The 15,950-nt window shown below is 42.5% G+C and overlaps 1 protein-coding gene across 14 annotated transcripts in view; it reads left to right on the forward strand.

Annotated features, from left to right (window-relative positions):
* The window catches only part of PXK (PX domain containing serine/threonine kinase like), a 100,287-nt gene that overhangs the window by 53,230 nt on the left and 31,107 nt on the right, over positions 1–15,950 (forward strand). For 13 of the 14 annotated variants that reach the window (XM_030926883.1, XM_010360482.1, XM_030926904.1 and 10 more), the window contains exons 5-11: positions 7,688–7,765; positions 8,253–8,326; positions 9,200–9,274; positions 12,913–13,017; positions 13,573–13,674; positions 15,263–15,424; positions 15,828–15,945. In XM_030926883.1, the coding sequence (XP_030782743.1) occupies positions 7,688–7,765; positions 8,253–8,326; positions 9,200–9,274; positions 12,913–13,017; positions 13,573–13,674; positions 15,263–15,424; positions 15,828–15,945 (714 nt within the window). The remainder of the gene's footprint in view (positions 1–7,687; positions 7,766–8,252; positions 8,327–9,199; positions 9,275–12,912; positions 13,018–13,572; positions 13,675–15,262; positions 15,425–15,827; positions 15,946–15,950) is intronic. The other variant, XM_030926875.1, reaches the window with a different exon arrangement.

Below are 15,950 nucleotides of genomic sequence, written 5' to 3' on the forward strand. Positions count from 1 at the left end.
CATGGTGAAACCCTGTCTCTACTAAAAATACAAAAATTAGCCAGGCATGGTGGCACATGCCCATAATCCTAGCTACTCGGGAGGCTGAGGCAGGATAATCGCTTGAACCCGGGAGGCGGAGGTTGCAGTGAGCTGAGATAGTGCCACTGCACTCTAGCCTAGGCAACAGAGCAAGACTCCGTCTTAAAAAATAGTAATAATAATAATAATTAATCCACAGTAACATGTACAGTAATTTTTTATATTACTTTTCACCTGTAATCAACACCTTGTACATACAATAATCTTAATTTGATTTGTATTTGACTCTGTTTTTGTATTTACGATATGTTGTGTGTTTCTGTTTTTTCTGGGAATTTACTTTAAACACAGTCAGAAGGGTCCTTTCTGTGTCTTCCTATTTGCTCCCTGAGACCCACTCAGTGCAAAGCATAGGAGGTCATTCTCTTCCAGATCTTTCCTGGATCAGGGCAGCCACTAAGGGACTGTGGTTGAAAGGGCTTCTCTTCCAGTACCGATTACACTCAAAGCTGGCATCAATAACCTAAGCCTGATGTCAGCAGAATGAGAAATTAAATATTTAATACATTCTGCTGTCACTTTGAAAAGAACAATAGAAACTGTTGTTTCACCTGATTTATTAAAGAGAAACCATGCTTTAGAGACTTTCTGAGTGGAACTATGGATATTGTTAATTTACTTGCTAAGAGAATACACCATATCAGATATTTGAGTCCTTAAAACATTGCTTTTGAAGTAATTAGAGAGAGGCACTTTTATTCCTATTTCACTTTTATTTATTTATTCATACCCATTCATTCACCAAAATATCCCTGTTTCAGAGAGGGAAACAGATGTCTACTTGGCAGGCACCAAGTTTTTCTCCACGGTAGAATCACCTGGGGAGCATTAAAAAAATTTCTCATGCCCAGGCTGCGTGCATGCTGATTAAATCAGAGTCACTGTGGGTGGAGCTTGTAGTCTGTGAAGCTTCCCAAGTGATTCCAATATGGCGCCAAGTTTGAAAACCACAGCCTTTGAGGCTTGTGACTCACAGTGTGGTTCTCTGACCAGCAGCATTGGCATCACTCGGGGCTTGTCGAAGGTGCAGAATTCAGTCCTCATCCCAGACTTCCTGAATCAGGATCTGATTTTTTTTTTTTTTTTTTTTTGAGACGGAGTCTGGCTCTGTCGCCCAGGCTGGGGTGCAGCGGCGAGATGTCAGCCCACTGCAAGCTCTGCCTCCTGGGTTTACGCCATTCTCCTGCCTCAGCCTCCCGAGTAGCTGGAACTACAGGCGCCCGCCACCTCACCCGGCTAGTTTTTTGTATTTTTTAGTAGAGACGGGGTTTCACCGTGTTAGCCAGGATGGTCTTGATCTCCTGACCTCATGATCCGCCCGTCTTGGCCTCCCAAAGTGCTGGGATTACAGGCTTGAGCCACCGCGCCCAGCCAAGGATCTGATTTTAACAAGGTCCCCAGGTGATTTGCATGCACATTAAACTGTGAGAAGCCTTGCGCTAGGATGTGCCTGCCATTTCCTAACTGAAGTGCTGTGCAGGGCTAAGGAAAACGCCTTTCTAGAGTGTAACCAAGAGAAGGAAAGTTTATTTCAAACTCACACTTACTATAAGTTACCAAATGGAACACCGAATTGTTACAAGGATTCCATTCTTGCCTCCACTTGTTTTTTTGTTCAGGGAAGAGAAAAGATAGCACAGATAGGACTGGGGCTCTAGGGACAGCTTGAATTCTGTCAAAGTAGCATCTTTTGTGGCTTTCATTTCTCAATGTTTCACCTTGATTGCTCCCAAAATTGTCAGACAGCAGGCCATCTGGACTGACTTGTCAAATCAGCCCTAACCCAGGCCCACTCAGTAGTTTATCTCCCTCATTCCCTGCGAGTGCCTGCTAATGTTCTCCTGAGGGCAAGCATGAAGGTGTAGTGTATGTATAATGATGCCATTTGTTCAACAAATGTGATGTGTGCTGGGTGTTGGGGATGCAGGCACAAATAAATGTGTTCCTTGCTCTCAGGGAGCTGGCATCAGAAGTACATTGAGTCCCATGGGGTCAGAACTAAAAGGAATCTTAGAGCAGATGTATCATGTCTAACCCTCTCTTTTCATAAATGAGTTCAGCTAAGGCCCCCAGAGAGGGAGGGCCCTAGCCAGGATTGCACATTTGTGTGACTTTAGTCTGGTCTGAGTGTTTAAGTTAAAATGCTTTGTGGCTCCCTGGAAGGTTGACTATTCTGACAGTTGTCGATTCTCTGCTTTTTTCTATACCTGCCCCACATGCTGTTACTGTCTTTGATCTCCACTCCCCCTTCCCACCCCCAGGCCTCCAGCATGGTAGAGGATCAGGAGTCCAAAGCAGATGTGGGCAGGGGTATAAAAAGACCATCAGAAACTCCTGCCAGAACCTGTGCTGGCCGCTGTTCAGAGGGCATAATCCCGGAATGAAACAATAGGTGATGAACGCTGTTTTCAGAGAGATGTTGGTTTATTTCCCCCTTTGAATGAAATTTCAGAGTTTGTCTAGCCTCGAGGCTGATGCACCAGCCACCTCAGGAAAAGGAAACATAGGCCACCACCTCCATGCCAGCTTGACTGGACCATTCCTGAGATTCACAGCATGGCCCACGAAGCATCCCCTGCATGCCTCTCACCTTGTGGCACTTCTCTAAGCAGGGCCGCTTTCCCCCTGTTTGTTTTTTGAGCAAGGGTCTCACTCTGTTGGCCAGGCTGGAGTGCAGTGGTGCTATTCCAGCTCTGTGCACCCATTACCTTCTGGGTTCAAGTGATCCTTGCACCCCAGCCTCCTGAGTAGCTGGGATTACAACTGCACATCACCATGCCCAGCTAATTTTTTAATTGTTTGTAGAGAGGGGGTTTCGCTATGTTGACTAGGCTGGTCTCGAACTCTTAAGCTCAAACAATCTGCCCACCTCGGCCTCCCAAAGTGGTGGGATTACAGGCATCAGCCACTGTGCCTGGCCCACTTTTCCCTTTTAATATGGATAATGTCTCCACCTCTTCTCATTTTCCACATGGTCTGCAGTCACCACCCAGCTTCATTTCGGCAGGATTTGAGTTCTGTGTTCAAGTGGTGGCCAGAATCAGCAGAGCACTTTTCCTGGTCCTTGCTCTGACAGAGGGTGAGGGTGCCTTGTTAGAGGGGGACTGTGATGGCATTCTGTTCCCAGAGGATGGTTAACCAGGAGCTCTCAGGACATTGGCAGCTTCCTCCTCTCTTACCTGGGTCCCCAGCCTGGGACTGCTGGGACTTTCTTTCTTTTCCAGGTTTTCTCCAGAAGAGCCAATCCTCAGAAAGGAAATGTAGGCCCTTGGTCTTCTGTGAGGGAGTTGTGAGGTGTTCATTTGAATTAGAAAGTCTAATTGACAGTCAACTGTTGTAAAGGGAAAACAGGTATCTCGTGGTGATGAGATGTTTGTGTTGAGAACCTGTCTCACACATATATCTCCCTTACAATTTTTTTTTTTTTTTTTTGAGACAGAGTCTTACTCTATTGGCCAGGCTGGAGTGCTGTGGCATGGTCTTGGTTCACTGCAACCTCAGCCTCCCAGTTCAAGTGATTCTCCTGCCTCAGCCTCCCGAGTAGCAGGGATTACAGGCACTTACTACCACACCCAGCTAATTTTTTGTATTTTTAGTAGAGATGGGGTTTCACCATGTTGGCCAGGCTGGTCTCGAACTCCTGACCTTGTGATCCGCCCACCTCGGCCTCCCAAAGCGCTGGGGTTACAGGCATGAGCCACTGCTCCCAGCCTACAATATTCATCTTTTTAACAAGGTACTTCTATCATTTAAAAGCCTCACTGCACTGTAGCCGTCTTCCCGCCTCAGTCCTCATACCCTCTTGGAGTAAGGGGGTTTTAATGTCCATGCAAAAGTCATTTGGACCAGAAATCAAGAGGCCTGTATCCTGGTCCCAGCTTTGTTATTAGCAGCATTTCCTCTCTGTGGGCCCACATCTTGACCTATAAAACAAGAGGCTGGGGAGTGGGGAATGGACTAGGGAGTGCTGAAGTTACCTTTTAGGTCTAAAGCCCCAGGAATCCCTTGAAAAGGTAGGACAGTAGTGGACTCAGGATATAAAAAGGGAGAGAGTGGGGAAAGAGGACTATATTTAGAACAACAGCGGGGTATTTGGTGAGGTTGCAGGCCTCTCTGCAGTGCAACCTGCTATAATGGACTGGGGGTCTGAACCCCAGCTCAAGTCCTAGAGGAGTCAGTGTTTGTTCCCTGCTCACAATGGGGGCGCCTGGTACAACTGAGCTCTGTGGGAAGCACAGGATGGACTTGAAGACTGTGTTCTCCATTTCCTGTCTCCAGTTTGTTTATCAGCACTTTCTGAGCATGCAGTTTTTCCACATGTGTCAGTCAGTTCCTGTGTCAGAACTAGAGGGCAGATGCCTTCCTTCTTACGGATTTCATGTTCTAATGGGAGAGAGTTTCCACATCTGCTGAACATGATTGAACCCTTGGTTCCTGCTTCATCAGATACTTATTGAGTATCTAATGTGCCAGGTGCTATGTATACAGCAAGGAGGAAAGAATAATTCCCCCACTTCCTACTGCATGACAGTTACACCGGAGATTGACAGGTGATGGCTGTGGCAGAGTAAATGTTAGGGAGCACCTTGGGGAAGGGGGCGGGGGCACGGATGATCCACACCTAAAGATGAAGGAAGGCTTCCCAGAAGAGGTCATTCCTACACTGAGACCTGAGGGGTGAGTAGAAGGTAGCCAGGCTGAGAGGCAGTGGCCAGTGCTCTGCGCAGAGCAGCTTGAGAAGATATATCCTGGCTTTACCCAGATATACGCTTCCAACCACAGCATACAGTCTAGGTGGAATAGAGTAGTCCTAATAGAGGACATTCACTGGGTAACCCCGTAAGAGAGGGACACATAGAGCACTGGGAGTGTACAGAGGAAAGAAAGAGGGAGGGAGAGAGGGAGTCCTGGCTAATGAAGCAGAACATCTGGGCTGAGTCTGAGCCAGATGGAAAATGCTGAGGGAATGGGGACAGGCCAGTGTTTAGGAGCCATGGTAGGCAAATCTCAGTGTGCAGAGAGATTCCACACACTGTGGGAGATAAAGCCAGAAAGGTAGGTTAAAGCCAGAGGTTGGTTGAACACTAGGTTTATAAGTTTGGTCTTGATTTGGCAAGGAAGTGGGGAACCAGTAAAGGCTTCTAAGCAAAGGAGTAGATGTTTAGGATTGAAGTGTGTTGCCCGAGTCTGGGGAAGGAGAGGATTATTATTTGGCACATGATAGTCATGCAGTTTATTTGACAGTAAATCACAGTTCAGTGGGAAGAAATTGTCCTTTCTCCAATTCCCTAACCCCTAAGTGAAAAAGTCTATTTCACAGTCCTCAGTTTATCGTAAGAAATCCAGTGTGTTCCATCTGTTCACAGCTATTTCCCTTATTCCTAAAACAATGTATAGTACATAGTAGCATACAGTAGATATTGCTGAATAATGATTTTGTGGGGAATTCCGTGTCACTGTCAGTCTTTTAGAATGACATTGTACACATTAGAGAATTATTTTTCATGCTCCTTCTCAAAGTTGATGTGAATGATTTTCACGTAATGTCCTTTTAAGTTTATGTTCGAGTTACTTTGGAAATACTAAAAACACTTTATATTAACATGAATTATAGAAGAGATACAAAGTCCCAGTGTTGATAATGAAAGTCTGTGTGTTTCTGCTGCACCCAGATCTTCCAGATGGTTTGTCACACTGGGGTAGTTAGAACAAATGTGAATGGAGCCAGTTTTGTATTTGGTCCTCACATGTTTTCTTGAGTTGATGCTATTGACACTTTACATACCGAGTCAGTAAACAAATAGCTAGTAAATTGTTTTCTTCCCTGATCTCTTAACTCAAAATGTACTATAAAACATATCCAAATGATATTGTTTGCCAAGCTCTTGACGTGTGAATTCCAAACAAGGTCATTTTGACATATGGAGAGCATTTCTACTGAATCCCTCATGCCTCACCAGTCTGCCTGGAATGTAATTAATGCTAGGCAGAAGTGAAATTCCACAGCGCATTTGGAGGATTGCTGTTTGCTTTCAAGATCTGGAGTGGCTTCATTTACTCACTGCAATGAGGGGAAATGGCAAATTACAGATGTTGCTTTTTATAGGAAATGTAAATTTTGATAATTTCTTAATGCAGTGAATTTTAAAGAACTTCCTTTCTCATTGTCTTCTTAAAAGGGGAAAACATTTTCATGATAAATGAACACAAAAAGAGGATGGATTTTTTTTTTTCCCCAGTAAACAGGCCCTCGGTGACTTTCCACAATAGAACCATGTTGTTGCTGTACACTAGCTTTTGTTTCTAGTATATATTTAAGGCTAATCACTTTTTTGTTGATGAAAGCTATAATTCCAGATGGGATAGATAGTACTTGGAGCAACATTAAATACTGTTCCCAGCTGACTTTAGAACATGTTTTGAGTTTTGGGCTTGGGCTGTGGTCTGGTGCATATATTGAATTCTTCGCTTAGACCAGCTAGATTACATATTTTAGATTTTCCAGTTTTGAAAAATATACATTTTCACATTAATAATTTTTAAAATAAACTTTACATTTTGAATAATTTTAGATTTACATAGAAATTGCAGTGGGCTGGTGCAGTGGTTCATGTTTGTATTCCCAGTACTTTGGGAGGTCGAGATGGGTGGCTTTCTTAAGCCAAGAGTTTGAGACCAGCCTGGGTGAGATGGCAAATACCTTGTCACTAAAAAACAAAACAAAACAAAAAAAACCCCACACACCAGAAATTAGCCAGGCCTTGGGCAGGCGTGGTGACTTACACCCGTAATCCCAGCACTTTGAGAGGCTGAGGCGGGCGGATCACCTGAGATCGGGAGTTCGAGACCAGCCTGACCAACATGGAGAAACCCGCATCTCTACTAAAAATACAAAATTAGCCGGGCATGGTGGCGCATGCCTGTAATCTTAACTACTCGGGAGACTGAGGCAGGAGAATTGCTTGAACCCAGGAGGTGGAGGTTGCAGTGAGCCGAGATCTCACCATTGCACTCCAGCTTGGGCAACAAGAGTGAAACTCCGCCTCAAAAAAAAAAAAAAAAAAACAATTTAGCCAGGCGTGATGGCCCATGCTTGTAGTCCCAGCTATTCGGGAGGCTGAGGTGGGAGGATCACTTGAGCCCAGGAGGTTAAGGTTGCAGTGAGCCATGACTGTGCCACTGTGTTCCAGCCTGGGCAACAGAGTGAGACCCTATCTCAAAAAACAAACAGAACTAAACAAAAGAAGTTGCAGTGATAGTACAGAAAATTGCCATATATTTCTCACCCAGTTTCTCCTAATGTTAATATTTTATATAACCATGGCACATTTATCAAAACTAGAAGTGATTATTAGTAATGTTACTATTAACAATGGGCTTTATTCAGATTTTACCAGTTTTTCTGCTAATGTACTTTTTCTATTCCAGGGTCCAATCTAGAATCCCACATTGCATTTAGTTTGTGTTTATTTTATTTATTTATTGGTAATTACATTTTTTTAAAAAGGTTATAGACTATAAGGATTTCATTTACAAGAATAACATCTTCAGCATATGGCCCTTTCCTGATATGTCTGACTAATGGGTTTCTAAAATGTCTTTGCAGAGATTGCCTTACAACAGGTTTCCATGTTCTTCCGATCAGAGCCAAAGTGGGAGGTGGTGGAACCTTTGAAAGACATAGGTGAGACATTGGCACACTCATTCTGTTAAAAAGACAGATCACAGAAGTGGATCCTTAGTCATGCTTTCTGATACAGATCCCAAGAACATGCTTAAATGCAGGTGACTTCTTTTTCTTTTTGCATCCCAACTGCTTGAGGATACAGCTGTTAACCTTTAATACTTAATGAACCTTGGTTAAAGCCTCATCAAAGGATTTGGATGGTAATAACTTTCAGAAACACCATTCCTTCTTCATCTATTTTTTTCACTAAATCTAAACTGAAGTGCTATTTTCCTGCCATTTCCGTGAAAATTTTCTTCATTTACCATTTCTTTTTAAGTATAGCCTTTACTATGTCAATGTTATTAAATGGTTCTTTTACTTGTGCCTATGTAACTGCGAATAATATTGCCAAACTTAATTTTTCTTGATTACTTAGTCAGTGAAACATATCAGTTGTTGCAAAAATTGTGCAGCTCTAAGCACGTTTTTGCTTTTATGGCAGGTTGGAGAATAAGGAAGAAATATTTCTTGATGAAGATTAAAAATCAGCCAAAGGAACGGCTAGTGTTAAGCTGGGTAAGCTAGCTTTTTGCTTCAGTCTCATTCAGTGACTTTAGATAGGTTAATGAAAGCAGATTTGACAAGGGAATTACAAAATTGTACTGTGCTCTTAAGTGATCATGTAGGCCGGGCGCGGTGGCTCAAGCCTGTAATCCCAACACTTTGGGAGGCCAAGATGGGCGGATCACAAGGTCAGGAGATCGAGACCATCCTGGCTAACCCGTCTCTACTAAAAAATACAAAAAACTAGCCGGGCTAGGTGGCGGGCGCCTGTAGTCCCAGCTACTCGGGAGACTGAGGCAGGAGAATGGCGTAAACCCGGGAGGCGGAGCTTGCAGTGAACTGAGATCCGGCCACCTCACTCCAGCCTGGGCGACGGAAAGAGACTCCGTCTCAAAAAAAAAAAAAAAAAAAAAAAAAAAAAAAAAAAAGTGATCATGTAAAGGCTTCCTTGGTCCTTTTCAAAGCAAAGTCATTTTAAATCGTTTTCCTGTGCATTTGGTTATATAAATTCTATTACATATGGACAACTAGTAAACATTTGGAAAGAAATAGGAACAGTTTAAAATAATTCTGGAATCTCTTTAGGGTTTACAGTTTTGGAGTTTACTTCCAGAAAAAAAAAAAAACGACTTGGGTCATTACTTTATCTCTTTGACTTTGAGAGTTTAGTGATACATTTGGTTAATGGAATTAGATAAGATGACAGTTAAGTCTAGTATTTTTTACACACTGCTTTTCCAGAAAGGTCTTGAGACAGCCAGACTTATTGTGGTTTTCATCTTTGGTTTCCAGTCATATTTTGGATAATAAAATTAAAGAGAAAGACAAGGAATTTTTCTTTTGGTGACCAAAGCAGTACCCTGATAATCCTTTTCATGTTTTCAGGCTGACCTTGGCCCAGACAAGTATTTGTCAGATAAAGATTTTCAGTGTCTAATCAAACTTCTGCCTTCCTGTTTCGTGAGTATATCTTTCTAGTATTCTCAGTGCTGATGACAGAGTCACAGTATTTTTTCTGGGTGAACATGGACAGAAGAGCTGGAAAAGTGAATGGGGAAATACAGTGGATTTCAGTTCAGACTGAAATTGTATAGGGCTAATCTCATAGATCATAGGCCATTTGAAATGGCATTCATGACATCTACACAACCCATGAAACGTAGTAATTTAAATATAGACTTTGTATTTTAAACAAAGATCAGAGTAGGGAAGCAGCCACTTCTCCCAGCCTCTTGTTCTTGGTGAAGGTGTTTATATCAGTGGAACTGAAAGATACTCTTCCTAGCCTGAGAAAACAGAACTAATGAGGATTTAGATAAGCTGGGTGAAGAAAAGGCAAAATCGCCATTTTTCTATCTGAGTTGCTACCCTCACAGGCTAACCAGTTGACCTTTAGGAATACACAGTATTATTTATGCTATTACACAGCTCTAATCCAGGGCCTTCAGTGCAAAGAACCACATTGATATATTTCTTTTTTTTTTTTTTTTTTTTTTTGAGACGGAGTCTTGCTCTGCCGCCCAGGCTGGAGTGCAGTGGCCAGATCTCAGCTCACTGCAAGCTCCGCCTCCCGGGTTCACGCCATTCTCCTGTCTCAGCCTCCTGAGTAGCTGGGACTACAGGCGCCCGCCTCGTCGCCCGGCTAGTTTTTTGTATTTTTTAGTAGAGACGGGGTTTCACCGTATTAGCCAGGATGGTCTCGATCTCCTGACCTCCCGTCTCGGCCTCCCAAAGTGCTGGGATTACAGGCTTGAGCCACCGCGCCCGGCCCCAAGATATATTTCAAAATATGTGCAGAATGTCTTCAGCAAAGACTAATCTGGCCAGGAAATTGAGTTAACATTGACATTCTTTATCTTATCTGCATGAAGATGTAGTTCCCTGGAATGAATCACTAGCGAACTGAACACAATTACGCTGACTTGTGCACTTGGTTTGGCAAGTTTGTTTTTGGCCATATAGTGTCTTGTCAAGCTAGCAAAACCAAGCTATTAATGAGGTACAATGTGAAGCCAAAAGACGCTTTGGTCTTAGAGCTTGACTGGTTGTGTGACACAGGCTGTCAGGAGCTAGTTCTACATTTCTTTCTTTTTTTTTTTTTTTTCCAAGATGGAGTCTCTCTCTATCACCCAGGCTGGAGTGCGGTGCAGTCTCAGCTCACTACAACCTCCACCTCCTGGGTTCAAGTGATTCTCCTGCCTCAGCCTCCTGAGTAGCTGGGATTACAGGCGCGTGCCACCACACCCAGCTAATTTTTGTATTTTTAGTAGAGACAGGGTGTCACCATGTTGGCCAGGCTGGTCTCGAACTCCTGACCTCATGATCCACCTGCCCCAGCCTCCCAAAGTGCTGGGATTACAGGTGTGAACTACAGCACCTGGCCCTAAGTTTCTTTTTACTAGATGTGCTTCTTTTAAAAAAGATAGCACATATAAATGGTTCTTATTAATTGTAGCAAAGTCAGAAGACAGATAAGCAAAAACAAGAAAATAAAACTTACCTGTAACCCCAATCAACCAGAAGTGTGAACCTGTCATGCGTGTCCGTGTGAAGAGACCACTAAACAGGCTTTGTGTGAGCAACATGGCTGTTTATTTCACCTGGGTGCAGGCGGGCTGAGTCCGAAAAGAGAGTCAGCGAAGGGAGATAAGGGTGGGGCCGTTTTATAGGATTTGGGTAGGTAAAGGAAAATTACAGTCAAAGGGGGGTTGTTCTCTGGCGGGCAGGAGTGGGGGTCACAAGGTGCTCAGTTGGGGAGCTTTTTGAGCCGGGATAAGCCAGGAAAAGGAATTTCACAAGATAATATCCTCGCTTGAGGCAAGGACCGGCCATTTTCACTTCTTTTGTGGTGGAATGTCATCCGTTAAGGCGAGGCAGGGCATTTGCACTTCTTTTGTGATTCTTCAGTTACTTCAGGCCATCTGGGCTTATACGTGCAAGTCACAGGGGATGTGATAGCTTGGCTTGGCTTGGGCTCAGAGGCCTGACAGAACCAAAATGTTCAGTTGTTACTTTTTAAGAATTTTTGTGATAAAAAAAGTAAATTATATATGTAGTGCTTTAAAACCTGATTTTTTTCATTAATGGTGTACCATGAGCATCTTTAGTTGTCAAACCGTGAGCATCTTTGGTTGTCAATAAATATAGCATCATTATTATGGTCTGTATAGAATTATCACTGGCTATACCTTAGTTTACTCAATCTTCCATTGACATTTAGATCACCTCCAGCTTTTTGCTCTTATTTAAAAAAAAAAAAAAAAAGCCATAGTGAACAATTTTTGCTAAACATTATACCCATCCTTAATTTCTTAAGATAAATACCTATAATTAATAACCAGTGTGTAAGGAGATATTGTGAGACTACATATTCTGTTCTTTATCAAGCTCACTAGCATTTTGGCATTTAATGTGATTTTCTAACTGTATTATTTCTTCTGTATTTATTTATTAGTTGGCATTCTACTCTAAAGAGCTTCTCTTCTCCCTGTTTAAAAAATTTGTATGAGTATGTACTCAAGGATTTTTATTCTACCCATTGTGTTTCTTTTTGGGGTGTTGAAAATGTTCTATAATTAGATTGTATGATAGTTGCATAACTGCATATACTGAAAATCATTGACTTGTACAGTTTAAATATGTGAATAGTAATGGTATGTGAATTATATCTCAACAAAGCTGTTAAAAAGTCAGCAGCAACCATTCTGATGTGATAATCAGGAGAACTTCATGATCAATTACTATATTTTCCTGGGTATACCTTTCTACCCCCCAACCTACTGCATGCCAGCCTCCAAAATCCCTGCATAGCTCAGCTCCCATGGGTTTAAATTTTCATGATACTCCTTTGAGCTAATGAGCATTGTAATACCTGTCTGGACCCAGCTTGTTTCATGTAACCAGAATTCCAGGGAAAAAGCACTTTCCTTTCACACATTAAAATTTGTCTTTTCTCCACCCTAGTTGCTTAATGTCAGTTTCCTCATCTGAGGACACTGTGAATCTTTATGTTGCAAAATTCTATAGAAGGGTAAGAAGATTCATGCCAGCTACTGTGGAAAGGGCTGAGATTCCAGAAGATGCTACTTTTGCCTGTTTTCTGGCTATCATGCTTCTTGGCTTGGCACCCAAACAGCAGTGCATTTGGAATGTTAGGCAAAGCTGTGAACAAAGACACATTGATCCTGGTCTCCATTTGGCAGTTCTGAGATTTGGCTGTATTCTTTACTGACTTACAGAGACAGGATATTAACACTGTTATCCTCAAAACTTGGACATTGTCTTCCACCACACTTTTGCCTGAGCCGTGAGAGTGCACACACCAAACAGGACCCCTTCACTTGTAGAGTTTACCACATCCATTATCTGTTTCCTGTTTTCCTTTGTTCCTACAGTTTATGTCCCTTCCTCCATCTGAAGAAGGAGGAACTAGCTGGTCACTGAATGACTTGAAAATGCCATGTGTTCAGGGAATATCACTACATTCATATACAACTGCACCACCACAGTAGTACTTGACTCTGCATAACCAGATTCTGGATTTAGAAGGACCTAGATCCTGATACAAATCAATGTGAATTTCTTTTTTGTTTTGACAGCACCCTTACATCTATCGAGTTACCTTTGCCACAGCTAATGAATCCTCAGCGTTGCTAATTAGGATGTTTAATGAAAAGGGAACGTTGAAGGATCTGATCTACAAGGTACCTGTGCAAGTTCATGGTCATAAGGAATTCTCAAGTTCCTTTAGAACCTATTATTGATACTTAGTCTCTAAGACTCCAGAGGCTAGGCCCTGAGGATTTGATGTTAGTTTCAATTTTATTTGGAATTTATTTTTATTCATGCAATAAAAACTCTACCTAGTTTGGTTAAAGAGCATTCCTTTTCCCACATGAGGAAAGGTTGAACATTTAATAATTATGTCCATTACATTGCAAGCTGCTCTCTTAGGTCAGTTTTTAAGTTTGTGTTTTGCACTTAACAAAGCAGTACTGAAGAATTCGAACAATATGCAAGACTTTGGGGTCTGCTGCGGGTAAGACCAGGCACATCTTCACTGGGCTAGAGAAGGGATGGAATCCGGGTCAGCCTCTTTCTATCAACAACACAGACTGTTGTGTTTTAAAAATTCACATCTTGCAGCTGGCCATCTCTGGTACCCCTAGCCTCTGTAGAATCCTGCCTGGTCAGGGAGTCTGTGTGCAGATATTGGCCCCTCTGCTGCTTTCTTATGTGTTCTTTGTTCTTTTCCAAAGTCAAAACCAAAAGACCCGTTTCTAAAGAAGTACTGCAACCCTAAGAAGATTCAGGGCCTGGAACTCCAGCAAATAAAAACATATGGACGGCAAATATTAGAGGTAAGAGGTACTTTTGTTTAAGTTGCATTCAAATTTCATCCAAAATTGCATTATTCACCTGGAAAAGTTCTTAAGTCATATCCAAAATCACTTAAGTTGTCTGATTACTTATAAACTGATTGCATTGTCATATTTTGCCTCAACAAGCAAATATTTGAGACTAAGGCAACAGTCACTTAGGTCTACAAAATTCTTAAAGCTTTAGCTGTTGCAATTTAGTGTCTGAGTTTTAAGAACTTTACTGTGTGGATACCAACTTTTTTTTTTTTTTTTTTTTGAGACGGAGTCTTGCTCTGTCGCCCAGGCTGGAGTGCAGTGGCGTGATCTCGGCTCACTGCAAGCTCCACCTCCCGGGCCCACACCATTCTCCTGCCTCAGCCTCCCGAGTAAGTGGGACCACAGGCGCCCGCCACTGCGCCAGGCTAATTTTTTGTATTTTTAGCAGAGACGGGGTTTCACCGTGTTAGCCAGGATGGTCTCGATCTCCTGACCTTGTGATCCGCCCGCCTCAGCCTCCCAAAGGGCTGGGATTACAGGTGTGAGCCACCGTGCCCGGCCTGATACCAACTTTTATATTATCTTTGGTTGCTTTTTATTCCTGTGCCAAGATTTTTTATTTTGTTATGTCATATACATAGCCATATGGCTCCCTTGCAGAAGTATAACCAACAGCAAGAAGCCTTTCCAACATCACCCTCTAGATCAGTATTCTCCAAGCTTCTGGGATTATGCAACCTTATCAGTAATAACCAATTTAATATCCCAATGTTATGTCTATTTAACTATAAATTATATGCGTGTACTACTACACACATACATGTATGTGTATGTGTGTATATATATTATTTTTTTTGGATGGAGAGAGCATACTAATAATATATTTTGTATATTATAAGTTAAAAAATAATATTTTTACAAACAACTAGGAAGAAAAGTTGTAATATTTTCTTCTAGTCCTTAGTGAATTACTCTGGGCACCCCACTTGGCTATCACTGCTCTAGTTCACCAGGACATTGCAGGGCTATATCTAGGCATCTCTCTTACTGGGTAAGCCACTGATTATTTACATGGCAGCTGAAAGATTTACTGCTTTTTCTGGGATCCTGTTGTGTGTTCCTATTAATAAACAGCTAAATATATTTGGAGGAGAGACTGAACTAGAGATGTTTTCTAGTTCAACCCCTTTTTCTGAATTACTGACAGAAGCACTTATATGATAGCCTCACTCATCTATGCAGGAGGATTAAGACTTTGCCCTGAAGAGAGCTGGCTGATTGGAATCAGAAAGTGCTTAAAGCAGAGCCTTTTGGCGTCAGAGTTATTAATTCCAAGCATATGCAGGCTGGTTCTCTATTCTTTTGGGGAAAGAAAGAACTGATGTTGCATCTCACAGCCTCAAAACTGGAAAGTATTCAGCTTCACTTCCTTTTCCAAACAAATGGGTAAAGGTGCCAGTTTTCTTCAGGAATCTTCCCAGTGACCTGTTTGGTTTTGCTTCAAAATATATTGACTAAAAAACAAAGTTTAACTTGTCTTATATCTGAATGAGTTGGGGGGAAAATGTAACTTTCCCATATGCTTTAATAGGTACTGAAGTTTCTTCATGACAAAGGATTCCCTTATGGGCATCTTCACGCCTCCAACGTGATGCTCGATGGGGACACTTGCCGGCTGCTAGACCTTGAGAATTCCTTATTGGGCCTGCCTTCCCTCTACCGATCTTATTTTTCACAATTCAGGAAAATCAATGTAAGTTGCTAAAGTATTGAAATAGCAGGTTCAGTTTTAGGTGTCAGTTATCCCCATGATCTGCTCATGTGGGAAATAGGCACCAAGTAGTGAAAGGTACAGTTGGGACAGGCCTTGCCCATCAGCCCTCAGAGCATTGCTGTATCTCTGGGAGGCTGAGTTGAAATGGCGGTTGGGTAAGGAGGGAGGTGGACTCACTGATTGGAAAACTGTGGAGGGTCGGACCAAGACCTTTGGGATACCTCATGAGGTTTTACAAAAGGCTTTGGAGTTGTATTTACATTACCAGTGAGGAGCAGGGCTGTCCCTGGGCTTTGTTTCTCTGAGGAGGCTTGGGGCAGGAGCATGGGGGTCCACAAAGCCAAAGTGAAGGGTGAACACACTGCTGCTCTTTCTTCCACAGACATTGGAAAGTGTGGATGTTCACTGCTTTGGCCACTTACTGTATGAAATGACTTATGGACGACCGCCAGACTCGGTGCCTGTGGACTCCTTCCCTCCTGCCCCGTCCATGGCTGTGGGTCAG

Source organism: Rhinopithecus roxellana, chromosome 1, assembly GCF_007565055.1.
Source record: "Rhinopithecus roxellana isolate Shanxi Qingling chromosome 1, ASM756505v1, whole genome shotgun sequence".
NCBI classification, from domain to species: domain Eukaryota; kingdom Metazoa; phylum Chordata; class Mammalia; order Primates; family Cercopithecidae; genus Rhinopithecus; species Rhinopithecus roxellana.